This window comes from Conger conger, chromosome 8 (assembly GCF_963514075.1).
Source record: "Conger conger chromosome 8, fConCon1.1, whole genome shotgun sequence".
Taxonomy (NCBI): Eukaryota; Metazoa; Chordata; class Actinopteri; order Anguilliformes; family Congridae; genus Conger; species Conger conger.
In genome coordinates, this window is record NC_083767.1 from 16396094 (window position 1) to 16419662 (window position 23569).

A 23569-nucleotide genomic window follows, 5' to 3' on the forward strand; every position below is an offset into this window, starting at 1 on the left:
CACTGTAGACTATTTGTGGCCATGTGGCCATCTTGTCTGCCCATTCTCCTCTCTTAAGGTGTAAACTTAAGGGGCCAGACCAGCTGTTCAGAAGCTCACTGCCTAGTGTTTGTGAGACTGCTCTCCAGTGCCAGTATAGGTCTTACTGCCCTCCCCCTCGTCCTGAGTGGCTGAATCTCACGCTTCGTAATGGCCCCCGCACTGTCAATAAATCACCTGGGGCCTCATTTATAAACGTTGCGTATGCACAAAAGAATGCGTATGCCACTTTCTAAGCAAACTTTGGCATTTATAAAAAACGAACTTGACGGGAAAATGTGCGGTCCTCCACGGAAACTCTGACCCATGCGTACGCACATTAACTGGAGAAATGAGAAACTGCGACTCCGATGGCAATGGGATGAAATGCGAGAAATGGTGTGAAATTGATACCACTGTGTAAAATAAATCGAAATATTACCTCACGTATCATATATGAAGAGTTAATTTGCAAAAACGGATAAAAGCCTCTCTTACAACAAATAAACAAACAGCTGTTTGGTTGATGCTCCCTGGAGTGCCCAAAAAATATGACTTAGGATGATAAATATAAACGGAGATGTTGTTGTAAAATAATCCCTCAAATATGTAGACGAATTGTTAAACAATACTTCATGTTATTAACTGTATTCTCATAAATAATATGGTGAACAGCCGGACAAATTACGCTGCACTGATGCCGTTTACAATGCGTCAGTCGGGCAGATACGAGTGCATAGTTTCATATATTGTTATCATATTCATATATTATGTTTTATGTGTTTATTGTTATGGATTTTTGTTCGTTTTATCTCTTAATTTTGTAACTGTGTTTTCAATGGTGCTAGACAAATAACGTGTATTATTATCATTATTATTATTATTATTATTATATCATCGTCATCATCACATTCGTTGTGCAGAACTGTTCGTCATTTACAATCAATCAGGATAATTCCCACACCTGTAGCTTTTCAGAGGCAATCAAATGGCTGAAATCCCTTTTCTTGGCCTTCTTTTCAGCGTTTGCCATTGTCGTCTTCGTGAAATGCATATTCATTAGGGGTGTTTCACTGCCTATTTATAGGCAACTGTGGGCGGGACATGAAGCTGGCAAAGGTGCGCCACATTTAGAGTTGATTGTGATTTATAAAGGAAAACTGGCATGGGACGTGCGTGTGCAGTTTTATAAATCAGAATATTTTTGTGCGTACGCACATCCTGGGTTTCATGCGTACGCAACCTTTTGACGTGAATCCTATGCACAGCTTTATAAATGAGGCCCCTGGTCTGGACTTTATGACCATACTGTATAGGGCTCACCCCCTTTTCCTAACTGTGAAGTCTCTGGCTTCAATTTGTACGTGGCAGCACAAAAACTGCACTTTGCTTTCTACAAGAAATTAAATAGCTGATGTCATGTTATTCAGAGGTTAAACTGCAACCCAGAAGAGGCAGTACTATAAGGAAAAAACATCACAGTACACAGTCTGATGGTAAATCACTTTATTCCCTTCTATTGTATCAGTAACAAGGTTTTAAGATGATACATGTGGATAAAAATCACACAAAGGGAGATGCTGAGACAGAATGTGATCGGTTGGTTGACTGGACTCTTAAGATCTGGTTGCTGTACAGGATCTGGTTTCTGATTACTCACGCAGCTGCCACAGTAGAGTGACTGCTCGTTTCATTGATCGAATGACCGTACAAATACTGCTGGAGAAAAATAAAAAAAGTCTAGATTCTTCTCAAGTTAGAATTCTCATCCTCTAATTGGTCAGTATTTCTTGTAGCCGTACATTTAATCTGGAACGGACTCTATATCTATTTGTGTGTGTGTGTGTGTGTGTGTGTGTGTGTTGAGGACGGAAATGGCAGTAGAGCTGTGTTTCTGTGCTCTGTTGTAGTCGGGGGTGTTCACAGGTTTAAGACAACATGGTGCTTCACTGGCAGGTACATCCTGTGGAATGCTGCTTTACTGGAGGGAAGTGATGTCATACATGCGGTCACTCTGTGTGCTTTTCTCCCAGACTTCCTGCTCGCAGTGGGGAGGGAGTCATGATAAGCTATGCTAAGGGGTGGCTCTTTATTAAAGAATGAGTAGTGGTTCTGTCATTCATTAAGGACCAGAGCTATGGAATGTTGACTGACAGGTCAGTGTGGAGTCAGGTGAGGCTCATGCAGGTGTATAGCCCGGTTTGGGTTGCGTTTTGAATTGTATTTACATTTTTTTAATGTGTCTGCATTTGGTTTGGATGCGTTTTGTCCTGCATTCATTGCCTTTTATGACTCATGCATAATGTGGTCCTTAATGTTAATTCATAATGGCAGTTCAATATGTACACTCAACTAAGTCCATATTTATAATGGATGTGTCTTGATGCAATTAATCAATGATTTGATTAAGTTGGTCAGGTGGTGTGGGATACAGGCTGTCTGTCAGCATCACGCTGCTTCCACAGGGGTCTCTGACACTGAAACATTGTAAAAGTCGACAATCAGGTAGTATGAGTGTGAGTATGTATTAGGTCACCTTGATTAGTGGGGTGGCAGGAGGGTTAAAATGAGCGTTTGGGTTCTGCAGGAGGGTTTTACACCTCTCCTAGGTCCCCATTAACTCGCAGCTCAATATACCAGCGAAGTGGGGACCGTGAGGAACAGGAGGACAGTCGGAAAAGGCGAAACACACACAGAGGACAGATGGCCAAGTATGATGGGGACAAGTGAGAAGGCATTAGGGGCAGTAGGGAGGTCTGTCCACACTCCTTTTCCTCCAAAAGCTTAATACAGATGCTGGTAATTACACAATTAATTATACACTGTATTGAACACTATATGTACATACAAAGAACCCTCCCTGCCTCCCGACTGAGGAACCCAATGTCTTCAAGAGCACAGTGCAATGATGGAATGAACTACATGCTGGTTTGGAAGAGGAAGAACTACATATCCCACCCCACTCCTGTAAGAAAATCCAGGCACGAAACGTCCTTTGCTTTTCCCGAATGTTCATTCATTTTGGTTCAACACACACACAAGATTAATACAGGACTTTCAAGTATTTAAACATCACTCTAGGAAGTCTGTATGTTCCTGCTAATGTTGAGCGGGTAGCCTGCCTTTCACACAACTGCTGTCACTGCACAAGCAAGCAGTCCAAATCAATCTTCCAACACTGACCCAAAAGCACTTGCAACTTACAAAACACAAAATTAAAACAAAATACATGTAAATAAAACATCTTATAATTAAAGGTGCTGCAGTCCCAGAGCCTGGACATTTCTGGTTTTGCACATTCCCAGTGATCATGGTGCAATTTGACTACCAGTCCTGCAGTAGCTCAACACCATAAACTAAAACCCAGGCGACAGGAAGGACATAAAAAAAACACCGCGACCTTGGACGTCAAACAACTCGGGTTCAAAAACCGTCATTCAAAACGAACACCATCATTATTCAAGTAAAATGTGGATCATCATCATCGTCATCTGCGTTTGAAGGCATTGGAAACACTACAACAAAACAGACATGTCACACAGTCTAGTGAGTTGTTACCCTTGCATAATTAATAGATTTACAGAAGTCTTTCAAAAAAAGAGGAATTAAGTAACATTACAGACAGCTGCAACACATTTGCCATTTGATGACAAGTCATGGAGTCATGATCATGGAGGGTGACATGCGGGGAATATGATCAGTGCTGTTCAGTGGTCAGAGGACAGGGTCAGGTTGTGAGTGGGGGTGAGATGGAGCCAGATTGAGGAAGTGAGTGGGGGGGGTCAGGTTAAGTGGGGGCAGGGCAAGGAAGAGTTGAGGGAGGGGCAGTGCCTGGTTGAATGGGGGTGGGGCCAGGTCGGGTCAGGTTGTGAGTAACGCTGGATTGGGCAGAGATGCTGGCAGTGGGTGAGACCAGCAGGTTGGGCAGACCGATGCTGGGGAGCAGGATGGCCCTCTCAGGCAGTCAGGGTGCTGGACGCTCGGAAGTAGGACAGGAACTTGAAGCAGAGGTTCACCACGAAGGACCAGATGTTCCGGGCCATCTGAGAGCGGGCGATGAACACGCGCCACACGAACACCAGCAGCAGCGTGTTGAACGTGTAGCGGATATTCCTCAGCCTGGGGGGAGGGAGCGAGAGGAGGACTTCAGCGACCAGCATTTCAATATTTAAACACTATTACCTATACACTGTACAGGGAAAAATGTAATGCATTCTAAAAATATACTGCAAGATCAATTTCTTGTACATATGTGTAAAAAAAAAGAAACTACAACACACTAAATTGGCCGTTTCATATATTTATAAAAGTCTACTGAAACGGATCTTTCCTCAAAAACAGTTCCAATAATTTATTTCAAAATTAGAATCAGCATTTTTCCCCCCCCACTTTTAGTGTCATACGTTTTGCAGTTTTTCCACCGAAGCAGATCACAAATGTCTTCAAACAAACAAACACTCATTTATTTCAGTGTGGAAGAGAGGAAGAGGCGAAGGAGAAGAAAGGAGGAGAGGACGCGTTCTCACTTCCTCAGGTGCTGTCGCGCAGCGGGGATGTCGGACATGTCTTCGTTCAGGACGTATTTCTTGGTGCCGATGCAGTAGTTCTCGATGTACTCGGGCCAGTTCAGCTGCCGCACATCAAAGTTAAACGTCTGAAAGCGAAGGACACAAATATTATACTTCATATTCATTCCTGAAACCAAATGTCATGAGAAATAAATACAAGACCAGTTAGTTATTTGGGTCTGAAAAAAAAAAAGATTAACAACTTGACAATTTCGTTGGCGAAGTTTAAGTACGAATTCTTAAGGATCTGCAGAAGTCTGCTTTCAAATTGTACTCATAGAATAAATAAATTATATAATAATTGATTATATATTTATTAATTATATAATCACTTTGAAACATACAGTATTTGGCCATTGTCTGGTACACAATGTTCCACTCAAGGCAGGAAAGTACGAGCAAGTGCAGAGAATTGGAACAGGAGGTAGAGGTCAAGTTAAATTTGGTCTTGAATGTCCTTTGAAGATTCCCAGCCCAGGGGGAAAAGACAGGGCATTTACCTGTGCATTTAAAAAGACTAAGACCGAAAACGAAACCAGACCATCTCCGTCTTCTCTAACCAAGACCCATAACATAACATTATGATAATTATAAAAATTTATTATTTTTTTGTTTTTATTGTTTTTATTTTATTTACAGCAAATTGTTTATTTTATTACCCAATTTAAGAACTGGTTTATTTTTTGGGATACTTTAATTTGTGAACCTTTCCGGATATGATGTCATACGCACTGTCACCAAAAACTGCAGAACCGTTTGTTTCACAGTAAAGGAACAAAACCGCACACTGGACAGATGCTCAATGGTGACTAGACGGCCCTAACCATGTACGTGTACACACCGATAAAAATCCACTACACTACAGGCGTTAAAATATTCCTTTTGAATATTCAAGAAAGCACACAACCAAGAACAATGCCAGTGGCAACAGGTGTTCTGCAACGGGCACACCCTCTTGAATATTCATAAACTCGCCCACCAACCAGCTCTTCCCAGAGTAATGAGGTACATACGATGGAAGGAACAAAAGACCTGCCCCTCTGGTTACCACAGACGAGGGCCTGCCAGTCTGAACGGAAAAGGGCCTGTGTGGGTGCAGGTTGTTGTTTTATCGCAGCACTAAGACACCCAATTCTACTTATGAAGGTCAAAATTGGTGTTGTAGCTCTTCGCTATAACCGAAACCTACACCCACGTTTGGCCCCGTTCGGATAAGATTGGACACCCCCGCCGTAGAGAATCTGATGCTGGTTTAGTGCTGTGGTTTCCCAGGGGGCAAAATACAGAATCTAGACTTCTAGACGGCTGGAACATAAACAGACAAATTTAACCCCAATTTAGTACAGGTTTCACCTGGATATAGCCAGGATACATCATAGTCGGCTAGAAAGCTTTCACTTTTCAAGCAAATATAGCTGGGTCACCAGGCTAGCTAAGTAGGTCTGGAGACGTCTAGATATCTAGACGTTCAGGTGAAAACCCAGCTATATTTGGTTGACAAGTAAAAGGTTTCCAGCCCACTCAGATGTACCCAGGCTATATTCAGGTGAAACCAGAGCTAAATCAAGGCCAAATTAGTTTGTCAGCATCAAACCATCTCTGGGTCCCAGATTTCCAGGCCTGTAGTCATCTAAATTCCATCCTTTGCTCACTGGTTTCCTTACTGCAGGTGAACGGCATGATGGGAAGGGGCTGGAGGCCTATACCTTCTTGTCCTCAGGGGTCAGCTGACTCAGAAGCATGCTCATGTTTTCGGAGTTCCACTCCCAGTCCTGATTACTGAAGTACTCCAGCAACCCAATGGCCTTGTGCAGCCGGTTAAATATCCTCATCATCCTGAGAGACAGAGAGGTCACTCAAATATCCATCTATACAAAGCAGACTAACAATCAGTGAAAACCGTTTCATTTGGATGTTGTATGTGGACCTCCAGGGCCCGGTTTCACAAAGCAACATAAGCAGGATTACAGAGTTACAATAGCTGGATACATGCACTCAGTAAAACCCGGAAACCTGGAAAAAGTCAAACTGGTAGTAAAAAGCTGTTCCGGCTTTTACCCAATGCAATTACCAAGCTAATGCCGTGTTCACATGGATCAAGGTAGACAGGAGACGCCAAAACGGCACTTTTGGGACGGTACGGGAAAAGGGCAGGAAGGCACAACAGCAAATAAAATGTGTTGCTATAGTGATGTTGCTCTGTAATTGTGCTACAATACAGGCAGTTTCCAACGTGGACAGGAAAAGGAGGATTGCATTTGGTTGAGAAAATAGAAGGTCAAGAGTGCCATAAAGTGCTATACCAATCAAAATGACTGGGTAATCCTGCTTTATGAAAGTCCTTACTGGGGCTTCTGTCCGGACAGGCGCAGGTACAGGTCGTAGAGCAGGGCGGGGAACTTGTGGCTGACCAGGATCCAGTACTGGTTGATCAGGTAGTTGGAGGTGATGTTGGCATTGGGCCGGCGGAAGGCCTGCTCCAGAGGGTTCCTCTTAAAGGTGGACATCACGTGGTGCTCTGAGACCAGACAGGACACGGGGTTAGAGTGTGTGTGTGTGTGTGTGTAACATTTGGGCTAGAATTGCCATGCTAATCATCACAAGCAGTTTCACGCTTTCATTACATTACAGCTGATGCTTTTATCCAAAGCCAGTTGATTAGGCTAAGCAGGGGCCAATACCCCCTGCAGCAATGCGGAGTCAAGGGCCTTACTCAAAAGGACCAACACTGGGGCTTGAACCACCAACCTTCCCGGTCCCAGTCAAGAATCCTGGCCACTAGGGATCCCCATAGGCACTCGACATCTCTGAATGTGTGTGTGTGATATTAGTGGGCCAGATTGTAAGCACAGTATGGGAAGCACTTGATCAGTGACCCCCCTCCCCATGTCCCAAGAACAAAAAACTCATGACTCATGCATTTCACACAGGTCTGTGCCACACTCTTGGGATGCAAGCCACAGTACAGGGGACAAAGCATAACTGCAGTCAGATGAACAAAGCCCTTCTCACTAAAGCCTTCTGTTCCGTCCACACCGCTAGACTCACATACAGACTAGGCCCATGTATTTGTACATCGTCAAGTACGTCAAATATGTAAAAAGAAATGTTCTAGCCAATCAGAGTTTGTGACGTTACATTGAGCTGCATGTCTTATGTACCAGTCTTTTTATGAGCCTTGTTATTCAAGTCCCATGACCACAATAATCATGACAGTTGCATAGGTAATGATAATCTCACCACTACGCTTGGCGGTGTGCCTTTTTTCATTTGCACAGTGAATAAACACTTTAAATAATAAGTGCATGTAAATAATTCAGGACTTCTATAATAACCATACAGGTTTTATTAAGAACAAAAGTGTTTTACATATACGTGACAATATTTACAGTGCATATATAACCAGGGCTATATTGGTACCACACGCATTTTATTTTAAGGCGTGTATAGCTACATATTTCTTACAAGTTTTATTCTAGGTTAAATAAATCTATTGGCATTCAATACAAAAAAGAAAAAAAAAAAAGAAAAGAAAAAAGCACCCACATTAAATTATTCAGATCCGTCTACTCTACAGTCTGCGGCCCAAAGCACTGCAGAACTATTGTTCTGCGGGTTTGTGATATCACAATGGGGCCACTTTTCAGTGATACTGCAGTACAATAGGCCCACAATAGGCCTACTTCAGTGGTGTCACAATGCAATAGGCCTGCTTTTATGACATTACTTCAGTTTATTGGTAGAGTACATTTTTGTACAATTAATTACAGGCCAAATTGATTAAATATAAAAAGATAATATTTATCCTGGATGGAGTGGGTAGTGTCTCAGACATGCTGAGAGTGCCACAAAGGCTAAAAGCAAAAGGTCTCCAGTGGCAAATAATCATGTTCGCTACTCTAGTGGCCTTTTAGTGTGGCCAACTTTCGAAGTACAGAGTAGTTTGAGCAAACTAAAAACAAGTCACCGAAAAGGAAAGTCTCTCACGCCTGAAATGCACTTACCCATCCAACCAGCAGGGGGCAGACAGCCACCATTTCTCCAGTTAGTTCTCAGTGGCTGAGCATGTTTTCACAAGTTTGTCAAGCAAGTACAAAATACTCCCTAAGGTGTGATGGGCCGCTAACAGCTATAGCGCTAAGAACCAAAACCGGTCTCGGTGGAGGAAGGGAATTAGACAGGACAAGGCTGTAAGCCTTGGGTAACACCCATTTGAGTAAAACTGCAGAAACCCCAGTGCCACACCTTTGGCTTTAGAGGAGCGATCACCATGACGACAACAGCCCAGAATTGTTACCCAACAAGGTGGTTCCCAGCTGAATACCAAGAGTTTCTAGGATGTTGACGCAACATTGAGTAAGCATTTAAAAGGAAAGATCACTATGACAATGGCCCAAAACTGCCATCCCAACTGAACTGAATGGGTGTGTCTCATTACTCTGAAAAATGTATCTGGGGGTTGGGGTGGAGGAGATGAACCAAGGAAAGCAGGATACTTGAGTATTGGGACTCACCCCAAGTGTTTCTAGGATGTTGATGCAAGATTGAGAAAGCGTTTCTATGTCCAGCCACTTACCGATCTCCCCCCAGTGGAAGGGGTTGATTCCGCCTGTCGTGCAGTTGTACACCATCGCTGACTTTGGTCTGAAATGGACAAGAGGTCAGAGGTCAGAGGGCTCACGGTAGGGCTGCACGTAATGAGACAATGAGATAACGTTGTTGAATATTGCAATGAGGATATGACTTGCGATAAACAAAATAAATACACAAAGATTGAACTGTGCAGTTCTAATGTCTTTCTGCACACTACGAACATCGACCCCAGACAATGTATAACCTATTAATTGGATCAAATATATTATTTCCAACAGCTGATCAATTTAACAAAACAATTTAAACACTACTCCGCGCAGTTCAAGCAGTCTGTTGCGATGCGTTTGACGCATGATGGCATCTCGATGACGATAAACATCCAATACACCGTGCAGTCTAGGTCACAGGTCAGAGAGGTCACTGTTGTATTCTTGCCCCCTTGTATTCACACCCCCTTTAGTGCTGTCACTAACACCTACACACATTTCTCAGTTACATAAACGTACACTAATGTGGCACAGATCGCTCAGAACAGGGCCCGCGGGTCTGAATTATTATTAAAAGAAAGAAAGAGTGTAGAATATTCCATTAAGGCCAGATTCCCCTGGAGAGTGAGATAATGGAGGAATATTCAGACCAAGTTGACACCGTGCTGAATTCATTAAAGCCTCATCAGAAACAAAAATAAATAAAAAACGAACAACCGTGCCCGCCCACTCCGCTGCCCTCTGTCCTACCCAACACCAACACCAACACAACCACCTAGCAATCGTCTCCATGGCGAGGCGCTGATAGGCGTCACACACGCCCATGTCGCATGGCGACCGCTAGTCCAAACCGCGGCACTGAACGGCCCTATAAACACACGCACACTGGCCACCAGCGCTGACGTCAGTGAAAATAAACTGCCTTCAGTTCAGAAAGAGAGCACCCCCTAAAGCAAGGTGCAGGTAGAGCCGCTGGTTTGATTGTCACCTGTGCAGTGTGTGTGTGTGCACTAGTATAGTTCAGGTGTCGTTCAGGTGCGTGTAGCTGAGGCGTCTAATTTCACCTGTGTAGTTCACATATGTGTTGTAGGGATGTGTAGTAGGTTTGCATAACAGGCGTGTCATTAGGTGTGTATAACTCAGGTGAGTCATTAGGTGTGTATAACTCAGGTGAGTCATTAGGTGTGTATAACTCAGGTGTGTGTAGTTGGTGTGTTATTAGGCGTGTATAACTTAAGTGTGGTGTGTTATTAGGTGTGGATACCTCACCTGTGCACGGCGGTGTACCAGCCCACAGCCAGGGTGAGGTTGACGACCGTGTCCACGGGGATCAGGTCGGCCACGGCGTCGTTATTGGCCCTCATGGTGCGCAGGATTCCCTTCCCCGCCTACACCACCACAGAGACAGGAAGTACAGCTCAGCGCACAGGAAGTACAGCTCAGCACACAGGAAGTACAGCTCAGCGCACACGATATCGACATCACCGCTCCTCTATCATCATTTTGGGCTGTTAACCTTTGTTCACACGCACAATTTAATCATCTGTCCCAAAAATATCCCAGAGGCAACCGCCCTAAAAGCAACAGACGTCCCCTGCCCAGAGGAGCTTAACTGTATGACAGGGGTGTCAAACTCCAGTCCTGGAGGGCCATGCATGTCTGCAGGCATTTGTGCTTTCTTTTCGATCAGCAGCCAATTAAGGCCTTGAGAACAATGCATGTGGATTCTTTAGCCAATCATTGACTTATGTTTCAACATGACCAAGTATCTTAATGAAGACCAGTAGACACTGCAGGCCTCCAAGATTGGCGTTCGACACCCCTGCTGTATGAACACACTCCTACAGTACATGTAAGAATTTCAGCCCTGTACACCACTCAAACTCCCATTGTGCCAAGGCAAATACACACTGCTACTTACAGCAATGAAGACGCCACTTGGTCCGTTGAAGTTGTCGATCCAGCCCTGGGAATGGAAAAAGAAGAACCGGTCATAAGACTCCACGGAACCAGTCGATCAGTGCGGCGATCATAGCCTCCACAGTGTGTGCATTAGCAGGAAAAATGACCATTAAAACGCATCTTCCTGCGCAAGCTAAGCTAAGAGCCCTTCAAAACCAGCGCTGTTTAGTCCCAGGACTCCCAGGATTAGCGCGAATGCTAGCAACACCATTTCTCAACAGCAATCACAGCTGTTTAAAAATACATGAAACACTAATGCACTGTGTGTGTGTGTGTGTGTGTGTCCGCATGTACATTCATGCCTCTGTTAGGGCTGTGTGTGCGTGAATACACACCTGCACATTAGTACCTCCGTTAGGGCTGTACGTGTGTGTGTGAGTGTGTGTGTGTGTGTCTCTCTCTCTCTCTCTCTGGTGGAGGTGCTGGACATGTCTGTACCAGAGTAAGTCCTTGACCCACTGGGGATGGGAAACATTTTTAGCTCTTGGAGCTCATCTTGCACAGAGAGAAGTACATCTCTGTCTCACTCACACACACCTAAGAGACCCTAATGTACAGGCGCACACACACACACACACACCCAAGAGGCCCTGAAATACAGGCACATGGTCTAAATCAGGCTATACTGTAGTCTGTAGTGGGAAGCCTACCAGAGGAGTGTGAATACGGGCAGAGTGTTACTACAGAACATGCGAGCCATTGCATAAGAGCCCTGCTACCCCACCCCCCCAGCATGAGATTACTACAGAGAGCAGAGAGAGGAGCCACCTCAATCCCCATTACAGGGCCCACACTCACACTCTTCATCATCAAGCCATCACTGGAGTCATCCATTAGCATATGCACTTTAAACCACACCGGTACATCGCCGGTACATTTTCAGCTTTATATTAGCATACGCGCATTACACCATACATCGTGATTACAGGGTGTGTACATTTTCAGTTTTATATTAGCATATGCACTTTAACACCATACAGTGTTTACACAGTGCCACCGTTTCCCGTTTAAAAACGCATCAGCTGTCTGCCTACACGCCAACACACTATATCAAATTACGGATCCGTGCTATGAAACCAATATGGCTTCGGAATGCAGAACGCTCAGATCTGAAACATTATATTCAGCATACCGTACTGCAGAATAAATATGTACATGGAGAGAGAACATCAAGCTTTCAGCGCACGTCAAGAATTTGCTGCTCTAATCTTACCGCTTTATCCATTATAAAAAAAGCTAATGAAAAGCAAGCTTTCATTTAATAGCTGGCTTAGAGATTCTGATGCTAAATAAATATGTAAATATTGAGTAGTAATGAAAATAGTGCAATCAGGACAAGGCTGCGATGTTTTTCCTCACCCATAAACTCGCTGATGTCACCAATCATTTCTACCTCCTGGTTGAAGAACGGTGCCAATTAGCAAATCGAGTTAATCGGAATAAACTATTGAGGAGGACTTTTACATTTCCTTCCTCTGCAAACCACACCATCTCAGTGTTAAAATGGTGGGGTGTGGCTGTGGGTAACGGGGCGTGTGGCTGGCAGTAACAGGGCGTGGCCAGGAGGGGCAGGGCGTGGCAGGCACTGACAGGGCACAGCTTTCTGTAACAGCACTCACTGGGAAGGGCTCCTGCCAGCTGGCTCCCACGATGGAGGGCCGGATGATCCCGATGTTGAGCCGGCTGCTCTCCTGCTGCACCACACACTCGGCCAGCGCTTTGGTGTAGGTGTAGGTGTTGGGCCGGTCCCCGATCAGCCGCGGCGTGATGTCACGCACAATGCTGTCATCCATCCACCTGTAACCAAGGTTACCATCGTAAAACAACTGGCCACACTAACTACTCGTAGTGTAGCTCTATTTTTTTTTTCTACTGTGAATGCAATGTTTTTTTTAGAATTTGCAAGTCGTTTACAAAAACGAGCAAATTGAAATGTTGTAGATGCATGTTTTCAGTGTCTAATGGGCTCATTTGATGTCATTTCCACTCTATAAAAGGAAGGAACTTCATTCTTACAGAACTTTAACTGAAACGCATTCTCCCATAACTAGCTACATTTAAAAAAAGTTATCATTGTGAAATTCCAAAATAAGAGAACGGAACACGAAGGACAGACACACACACACAGACACACACAGACACACACAGACACACACAGACACACACAGACACACACAGACACACACAGGCCGGCACTCACTCGAGCGAGTCGATGAGCTTCTTTGGCTGGACGGGCGGGGGGTAGATGACCTCGTCGATGTGGTGGCGGTTGCAGTTGGCGTAGGCGGTGGACACGTGGATGAAGGCCTCCAGCTGCTGCATCCTCTGCGCCAGACTCAAGAGCTGCTGCGTCGCCATGACGTTCAGCTGCACGGCGTGTCTGAGGGAGGGGCAAGGCCGTCACTCACAGCTTACAAGCTAAGCAGTAGGTACACTTAGTCGTAAGAAAAGGTGAGCATTGCTGGGCTGAATGGTCTGTTCTCGCCATTATGTTAAGTCATATAGTGCATGCCCACCTTTAGTACAGTACAGAGCAAAGATAACAGTGCACTTCCCGAGATCTGAGCCAACAGACAGACGCAGCCCTCAGGACAATAACTGGTTCCCCTAGTGAAGGCTAAGCTAGGCTAGGCCACAGGCCTGGAACTGGTTCCCCTAGTGAAGGTTAAGCTAGGCTAGGCCCCAGGACTGGACCGGGTTCCCCTAGTGAAGGCTAAGCTATGCTAGGCCCCAGGACTGGACTGGGTTCCCCTAGTGAAGGCTAAGCTAGGCCCCAGGACTGGAACTAGTTCCCCTAGTGAAGGCTAGGCTATGCTATCTAGGCCCCAGTTCTGCACAAAGACAACACACAGCTACACTATGCTAAGCTAGGCCCCAGGCCTGAGGTAACAGCAATGCATGCTTCTCACAGCATCTGACAGCTTTTGACTTCACTACTTCCCAGACAGGGCAGCCTCCTGGCACACACAGCAAATCACAGGAACGAGGGAGGGAATGGGAGAGCAAGAGAATGACAGAGTGAGGGAGAGAGAGAAAGCAATGAAAACTGATTGAGTGCCGTGTGGGTCGAGACAGCGGACTAACTGCGCAGAGCCAAAGATCCAGTTAAAACGGAGCTACTACTCAAAGCTAATGAGTCATCCCCACCCCCCTGCGCACACACCCGGTCACACCCAGCCGCAGTCACACACACACACACACACACACACACACACACACACACACACACACACACAAATCTCTAATGCCCCTTTTCTCTCTACATCCATCCTAAACCCGGTGATGAGTTCCTACAGCCATTAGCTTTGTGAATCATTTATCACCTGGAGAGAAAGCAGACAGCAGAGGCAGTAAATCAGCTGAGCGATGGGATAACAGAAAAACATCTCTTCTGAACAATAAACAGAGGAAAACACACAGGGAGAGCATAGAGCTGTAGAACCACGCAGCATACTCCAACAGACTCCACTTATTCAGCTTTTCAACAAAAACATATTGACACAGTGCTTTTACAGGTAGTTCAGTAATCGAACGCTAGCTGCATGTAGTCGAAGTCGTTGTAATGGCAAGACTGAACACGGAAGCAAAGAGATTAGGAGAGAGGGCTGTCAACCATCAGCTCCTATCAGGCTTTAGCCTAGCCTTACGCGAAGTGCCATGAAGTGGCTGGGAAGTGCCACGTGCAGTTAAGTCTGCTGTTCCTCTGAGAAAAACTGGAGAAAATACAGTTTCATGACACGGCGAACGTGCGATGGTGAACAACTGCGAGATAAATAGATGTTCTCTGTGTTAACGCTATATTTCACCCAAGTAAACCGTCCATTTCATACCTAACAATCTAGGATCTGAACTTTGAGTCCTTATTACTCCAACGACCCGTGCGAAAGTAACAGCTCATTGTAAAAAAAACCTTCCGAGAGACCCGTCTGCTTAAGAAAATTTAGGCACGGAACAAATTAGGCTCCGAGTTGGGTCTCTGTCTCACTCTCGTTGCTCTCTGATGGAAGAGTAAATGTGAGGTCACAAAAAACACAAACAGAGACTGTATGATGTCATAACATTGGCAACTGAAACGGTGTATGATGTCAACAGAGAACACTGAAGTGGAGTTGGGGTGATGTCACAATATAGAACACTGAAGCAGACTTTTAGTTGGAGGGTCAGCATCTAGCTCGGTTGTCACAAATGTGATATCATTGTGCCATTTCAGTGCAAACCTCATATCTGACACTGGGGGATTGTGGGATTGCGGGGAACAGGGAAGAGGGCGGAGCTTACTTGAGTGGCTCATCGAATCGGATGGTGGCGGCACAATGGAAGACGATATTGATACAGGAGCAGAGTTTCTCCACATCCTCTGGGCTGATGGCCAGGCCCGGCTGCATCAGCTCACTGCTGATCGCCACGATCTTCTTGTGGAAGTCTGGATCATCCTCCCGCACGCGGTCAAACAGCTGTAATACAGAGAACACGGGTTACACACTACACAGGACACACACACACACACACACACACACACACACACACACACACACACACACACACACACACCTCTAATACACAGAGCACATGGGTCACACACACTACACAATAACACACACTACACACACGGTCAAACAGCTGTAATAGAGAACAGGTTACACACACACACACTACACACCTGTAATACAGAGCACACTGGTTACACACTACACAACACGCACAGTCACTGTTGCAAAACAGAGCACATGGGTCACACATTGCACAACATCATACACGCGTGTAGTGACACACTGCACACCTACTCATACATACTGCGCAATCAGAAACACACACACACACATGCACAAACACAATAAGCGCACACATCCACAATGAGTCCCGACTATTCACAGGCACACACATCACACACTCAGAAGCACAAACACTCAAACACCTTTTCACTGTCTATTCAAAAGGTTCATTTCCCTGCAGATTGTCTCCAGTGTTGAGCAGCTGTACAGTAATGCATGAAGACCTGGCCTTGCTAAGAAAAGCCTCTTCTGGGACACGACGGCATCAGCAGCACAACAGCAAAAGCACTTCAGATTGAGTCAGCGTTTTACAGCAGTCATTAGCCACAGCAACACGCCATCATCTGGGTCAGTCAGCAGGGACTGATGAGGGAGCTAAACGTCTCGGTGCCAGTGCATGCTGGGGCATGTATACACCCGTCAAGCTTACTCGTGTACAGACGTACGGGTCTAGTGCAGACGCATGGGTCCACTACAGACACATGGGTCTACTACAGTCCACTACAGACATATGGGTCCACTGCAGACACAGTACAGCCAAAGTATTTGGACAGTAGTAAAATTTCTGTTCTTTTGACTCTGTACTCCAGCATATTGGATTTTACAAGAAACAATATGAGGCTAAAGTGCAGACTAATGTTTAATTCCAGGGTATTTACACCTCCATTTTAGAGGACCAAAAGTAATTTGACTGTTGGCTTCATCCATTTTCCGATGAGCCAGGCATATTCAGGCACTTCCTTCGTGCAGGTATAAGAAGGCTTTCAACATCTAGCCTTGAGTCTTGGCTTTTGATTGACTAGAGTCTGTTACAGGCATTTGCCAACATGAGGACCAAAGCTGTGCCAACGACAGACAGGGAAGCCATCATGTGTGATAATACCGCATAAATATGGAAGCAATTGCATACACCTTACTAACAGAAACAATATATTACATTTACTGCGCATAAACAGGGCTGTAATTCCTATACTGATCACCTGATATGGGTGTAAATGCCCTCAAACCTGAAGGCGGCAGTCTGTACTTTAACCTCATAGTCATGGTTTCATTTCAGATACAACATGCTGGAGTATTGCGTCAAAATAATAAAAATGGTACCACTGTTCAAATACTCATGGACTGCACTGTATATGGGTGTACAGTCGTAACCGGTGCACAGGCATATGGGTCTACAGGTTTAGAGGCGTTAATATTTCCACCATCAGTCGCCGTTCATGTGAGATGTCTCAACTCTCAGCGTGAACAAGTGATGCACATTACTATGACTCATGTGGTGTACATAAGTCATGGTAATTTACACCATATGAGTCATGGTAATGTATATATACACTCTCGCACAGTAACATGGCAAATTAGAAGGCGTATGGGACTGTACCTACAATTCACAATCAAATATTAATTATATCACAAATATTACAGTAAATGACCATTAAGTTCGCTAACTCAGTATCAACGAAGGTACTTCCCGCTGAAAAAACATTCCTCCGTGATGTTGCTGGTGGTTAATAAGGTAAAAGATAGTTGCTATGTTTAGAGCAATGATCTGGGATCTGGGGACTGAAGAGCACATGCAAACATGCACTGATGCATACATGACATTCCAGGTCACGCCAAACTCGGAAAGACTCATCAGGGGATTTCTGTATGTAGTCCCTCCTTGGACATTTGTGGCTCGGAAAACCATTCGTGACAAACATTGGCAACTAATTGTCATTTGTCCTTTCCCATGACACGAGGCAGCCTGTAGCCTAGTGGCTAAGGTACTTGACTGGGACCCAGAAGGTTAGTGGTTGAAGCCCTGGTATTGCCAAGATTAGAACCACACAGCCTTAACCCTACATTGCTCCAGGAGGGATTGTCTGCTGCTTAGTCTAAATCAACTCAGTTGCTCTGGATAAAAGCATCTTCTAAATAATTGACTAAATTATGATCACCTACGATTCATACAGTGCAATATATTCCCAATTCTGGAGTAAAATCTACCAAAAGGATCCAAAAGGACAGCCTTTCACAAATTCCCCCAGGTGTGTGTCACACAGCTATGGGGCAGAATTTGAAGGAAGTAATTACCTTTACTGAAAGGGCTACAGCCATGCCCTGCAGCAGCTCTTGAGGGAAGAAACCTACAGGTTGGATTCCACCTACAGCCGTCCCTCACCCGGGGGATTCACATGCCTGTCTTACGACACTCGCCTGTTATTTACACACCACTTCAGGAGCTTCCAGCCATTCACCCCCCAGAACTTCCTGCTGGACTGCATTTCCAGAGAACATTTCAGCAACTACCCCTACTCTCTCCATCGCAACTTTCTATCTGCACATGGCTTCATCCGGGCATCCTGACGTGCGTTCAATATTAGCGTTTACCAACGTATTTTTCTTTTTCTGTTCAGCTAACGTTTTTCTCTATTCGCCGCTATAGTCAGCTAACAGTTTGAAAAGGTAGTGCACGATGAACAAAAATGGCTGCTGGTGGGGAAAAGAGAGAGAACAAAAGCCCAGCACACTGCGCTGTGTTGGGCTATATCTGTGTCCAGTCATAACCATGTTGTGGAGAGCTGAGCTGTAGCTGTCCTGAACTATGCTGTAGTTATGCTGCCGTGTGCTACGCTATAGCAGTGCTGAGCTGTTCTGTGCTGAACTATGCTGTAGTTATGCTGCCGTGTGCTACGCTATAGCAGTGCTGAGCTGTTCTGTGCTGAACTATGCTGTAGTTATGCTGCCGTGCGCTACGCTATAGCAGTGCTGAGCTGTAGCGGTCCTGAACTATGCTGTAGTTATGCTGCCGTGCGCTACGCTATAGCAGTGCTGAGCTGTTCTGTGCTGAACTATGCTGTAGTTATGCTGCCGTGCGCTACGCTATAGCAGTGCTGAGCTGTTCTGTGCTGAACTATGCTGTAGTTATGCTGCCGTGCGCTACGCTATAGCAGTGCTGAGCTGTAGCGGTCCTGAACTATGCTGTAGTTATGCTGCCGTGCGCTACGCTATAGCAGTGCTGAGCTGTTCTGTGCTGCATGCTACAGGCCAAGCTGCACCCACAATCTTCAGCTCTGTGGGTCAACTTAAAGCCAGAAATGGCTGCCCATCAGATAAGAAACCATACAAAATGAATGCGAAAATATAAAAGTTACAGCACACTAGTCATTAAATAGTGCTTGAGAAATGGAAGACCTAACGCTCTGAAATTTCAGCACAGCAAGGGTAGGCCTGTCATCATTTCAACATCCACAAATATAAAAGAAAACAGGAGGAACAGAATCTCTTTGCGTGGTGAGGATCACAGATTTCCACAGCCTATTAAACTGTGTACATAAAGCCCAACTGCATGCGGTGACACCAGTGCAACTTCCTCTTGAAGCTGCGTAACCAGGCAACAGATCAACACGCCCCGAGTTTTGGCACAAACCCCCCCCCCCCCCCCCCGCCCCCCTCCTCACCACAAACCTCACAGTGACGGGACTGCAGCACGACGTCCCAGAGCAGGAAACTTCTGGACCGAAAAAACAAAAAAACGGTTGCAATCATATTTTCCCGGTGAATCACAACTGCCTCATATGGTTAGAGTCCGGGAAAATGGTTACGGAGAGGGAGGGAATGCCAGCTGTGATGGTAAAAAGATTGCTGATTTTTCTGGACTTTTCGGTCACACAGCAAGGCAAATAAACTTGAATTGCGCTTTCACTAAGGAAACCAAGACGTGAACTTTAGTTTCATCTCCTGAAACACGGTTACGCTGAATGCACAGGCTCTGCGGCCCATAATAGACGCCACGGGGCGCAGTGGGCAGTATCTCTGTGCAGCGAGCCGGTCTCGGTGTGCAGATGGCGGGTCTCTCCGGGGCCCTGGAGCGGGCCGGGGCTGAGTGAGGGGAATGAAAGGATTTGCGTCTCGCACTCTCGCAAAAAAAGGTCAGGAGCTGGAGAGAGAGAGACGGGAGATACCAGAGCGGTGAGTCATCGACACAGACCGAGGAGAGAGGGAAGGAGACAGAGCGGCGGAGAGAGGAGAGGGAGAGAGGGAAGGAAGGAGAGAGGAGCAGCAGAGAGAGCGACTTGATGTTTTTGATGATAACATCAAATTACAAAAGATCTAAAAACAAGACCAACTAAAAACAACTCCCTCTGAGAGAACAAGAGAGCGAGAGAGAACCAGAGAGTAAAAAATGAACAGCAAAGGGAAGAGGTGAAAGGAAGATGAGAAAGGGCCGATTAGGAGAGGAATAGGCAAGGAAACCGATGACTAAACCCAGAGCTTTCCAGGTGAAGAGATGACACTGCTTTTATCCAATGTGCTACTGCAATAAGCCCCGGTTTAACACTGACTCACCATTAAAATATCGCCGCAGTAACACATCTGATATCAACGACAGACTGGACTGTAGGTCTGTCTGCTGTGGAAGACTCGTACAAAACATTTTTTTCCGATTTCTCAAAGCTTACGAGGCACAAGGAACGAATTGTGATGAGAGCAAACGAGGTGAAGACTGGGAGGGTGAGGGGGTGCATAGGCACACGGGCACAGGCGGACAGACGGACAGACAGGCCTGTGTTTGCACAGAGAGGGCAGTGTTTTGTGAAGGGAAAGAAAGGGAGCGATGTAAAGAGTGGGCCTTTGCTCCGTCTTTGTTCGGGAGCAGCAGAGAAGGGCATTGTGGGATATGACAGTAAGGAGCCTCACAGAAGTGCTGTCGCACTGTGCCAGTCAGACCCCGGCCTCCTGTACCTCCGGCTGTGTGTGTGTGTGTGTGTGTGTGTGTGTGTGTGTGTGTGTGTGTGTGTGTGTGTGTGTACACCCAAGCAAGGCCACAACGCTAAGCACTATGCTAATGCTAACCCACACACAGTACCCAAGCAAGGTTATAATACTCAGCACTATGGTAATGCAACCATACATGCTGTTCCAAAACAAGGCTACAACACTGCTGTAAGCTACAGTGTACAATTGCAATGCTACAACGATGCTACAATGCTACAACGATCAGCGCTATGCTAATGCTAACCCACACACACACACACACACACACACACACTACAATGCATGTCAAATACAGGCTCACAGTGGAGAGAGCAAGCATACAGGAATGATAAAATGTTGAGAATTTCCAGCAGAAATATTATCGCCAGTTACGGTTAATGCGAAAGGAACCGAGAAAGTGGTGATGCATTTTCATGCTTGGATCGATTAAACCGCAGCAATAAAACATGGCTTGATGCTTCATGTCAACAACAGACAAACTGAAAGTAATCACCCCATTTTGCCTTTCAAAAGTGTACGTGTCTGCACGCACAATGAGGACATTTAAAGGACAGCGTGATTTAACACCCCACAGTTCAGATCTTTTCCCATCATCCTCCTAGTGCTCTGGCATCAACAGCAGACGATTCTATGTATAAAGCCTGCCAGGGTTTGGCCCGTTTAAGAGTCACGCAACCTCCTAACTAGCATTTCAACACAAGTGAACAAACTAAAATACCCAGCAGCAGTAGATAATTACGATAGATATATTAAGAGTTCAGAGCATGGTCACAACAGAACGTTCCCTCTGCTCCCTCCACCAATCACAGGCCTACCGCAGCCAAGTATACCTGTACCTCCACCGGCAAGCCCCGCCCACTGGTAAACTGACAAAAAAAGACAGGTAAACTAATCTGAGCGGGATCAAATACGTAGTTTTGGATTCAAATCTCTGTAAAGCCTAGTAAAGTGTCTGGTGTATTGGAACCTATGAAATGCTCTCAAACTGCAAACCCCACCGTCTGGTCCTTTTGGTCAGCTCAAGTGCACCAGGCAAGATCAAATCAAGCATAGAAAACCATTTAAATCCAAAACATTCACGCTTTTCACCCAAGCCTGAAATAATACAGGTACCCCATTAGTTTTAAAATGGCATTTATCCATAAGGGCTGAGGGCAGTAGCCTGCTAGCGTAGGTCTCACACACAGCCTACCTTCACCTTACATACTGTATTTGAGGTGTTTTAGAAGGGCCCCTCGCCCCCCCTGATTAAAACTGAGCGTGCGAGCTTGCGGACTACGCTAGCGGCACTAGTTCTAATCAGATTGCACGGGGAGATTATCTGTGAAAGCTACACTGCTCTGCCCGCTAATCTTGATGAACTCGATCCTCTTTGATGCGAAAAAAAAAAAAAAACCGCTTTCACCTCTGCCCTGCGCCCAAAACCGCCACCGCGGGACGTCCCTGAAAGCCCTGTGCCCCACAGGGGAGACCTGTCAATCACACAGGATGCTGCCAGCAAAGCTAACGTACAAATGCTGTTCACTGGGATGATACGGTATAGGTACCTCAAATTTTACCCCTAGCCAGTAATAGGTTAATGGCTTCTAAAAGTTACTCATTAGCACCAAAATGGAACACTTGTCGTACTTTCAGGGCACATTTGGGAAATGCGTTCTGAAGAACAAAATAAATGCACCTTCACTGTACCTTTATTTTTTAATGTATTACTATCATTATTAGCCGCTTCTACTGGATATGTAGCACATTATATGACTGAGGCAGAAAAGACAGGGAACATTGAAAACTGGGGGGATTCCAAACTGTAGAACTGAGCAGTCAAGTGAGGGTTGCAAAAAAAAAAAAATGTATCATTTCATTTCACATTCCAAACCATTAAATCATCACCTCGGCTTGACTTTCACCTGTTTTTCCCAGAACTCCTTTTGCATAGACTCCTCTGCCTCCCCCTCCTTCCTCAGCGGCTGCCATCGCCAGCTGAGGCCTTCACATCCTGGGGCTCAATTTGAGCTGGCCCCCTTTCGAGGAACACCGGAGACAGGCTAGGCTGTACAAGCACCGTCCCTGAACCTCCACTGGTGAGGTGTGTGTTCCGCATGACAATTTCAAACTCATTGCGTACTCTACTGCATACTCCACTGCGGCAGGGAACCCTGGGTATTATACATGGGCAGTTAAAGGTCCCCAGTGAACAATATCACTGCTTTACCATAAAGCTCCTGCTACATGACAAAAGCGAGAATGTGCCAGAACAGGGGTGTATGTAGCTTAAGGAGCCACTACCAGCGAATCGGTTTAATATGCAGACGAGCAACACAACCTAGCACATTAGCGGTCTATTACGCCATACATTAAACATGCTTACACTCGCTCACTCTCCCTTTCCCGGTTCATTAATGCTTTATTGGCGTACTTGTATAACACAATATTGCCAAAGTAATTAACAATTAAATAACAGCCCAGACAAACAGAATGAAAACGACAATGCTATAAACAGCAATGCTATAAATATGAGTAAATAAAAATGAAAACATCCCACCCAGCCGGCCTGCAGTACTGTGCTGTGCAATCTCTTCCCCCCAGAGTGCAAACACACACCTTTAACATGAGTGTTTTACACTGACACACATACAGCAATCGTTTGCTGGGAAACAAGGTTTCCTTTATTAGCGCTCCAAGACAAAGGGCGATGGAATAATACCAGAAGGAAGACTCTCCGCAATAATACTGTGGAGCAAGACGACTGATCGCACCAAGCCACAGTGCAATTCCACTCTACAATCCCATCCCACTTTCACCAAAACACCGCACCACAGCAACCAGACTGCAGGGCAGCAGTCTCACAATAAGGGAGAAAGCGCTCCTGGGACTCAGTAGTTTTGCGCAGAGATGCATCAGTTAAATTACATGG

General features: G+C 45.5%; 1 protein-coding gene across 2 annotated transcripts in view; it reads right to left on the reverse strand.

Moving 5' to 3' along the window:
• Positions 1-1509: 1509 nt before the first annotated feature.
• Positions 1510-23569, reverse strand: part of si:dkey-97m3.1 (fatty acyl-CoA reductase 1) — a 39316-nt gene continuing 17256 nt past the window's right edge. For both annotated transcript variants that reach the window (XM_061251713.1, XM_061251714.1), the window contains exons 3-12: positions 15407-15582; positions 13329-13508; positions 12748-12925; positions 11088-11132; positions 10436-10554; positions 9163-9230; positions 6933-7104; positions 6293-6422; positions 4545-4672; positions 1510-4137 (exon numbers count right to left, since the gene is read on the reverse strand). In XM_061251713.1, coding sequence (XP_061107697.1) covers positions 3975-4137; positions 4545-4672; positions 6293-6422; positions 6933-7104; positions 9163-9230; positions 10436-10554; positions 11088-11132; positions 12748-12925; positions 13329-13508; positions 15407-15582 — 1359 coding nt within the window. In that variant the 3' untranslated portion in view covers positions 1510-3974. The remainder of the gene's footprint in view (positions 4138-4544; positions 4673-6292; positions 6423-6932; positions 7105-9162; positions 9231-10435; positions 10555-11087; positions 11133-12747; positions 12926-13328; positions 13509-15406; positions 15583-23569) is intronic.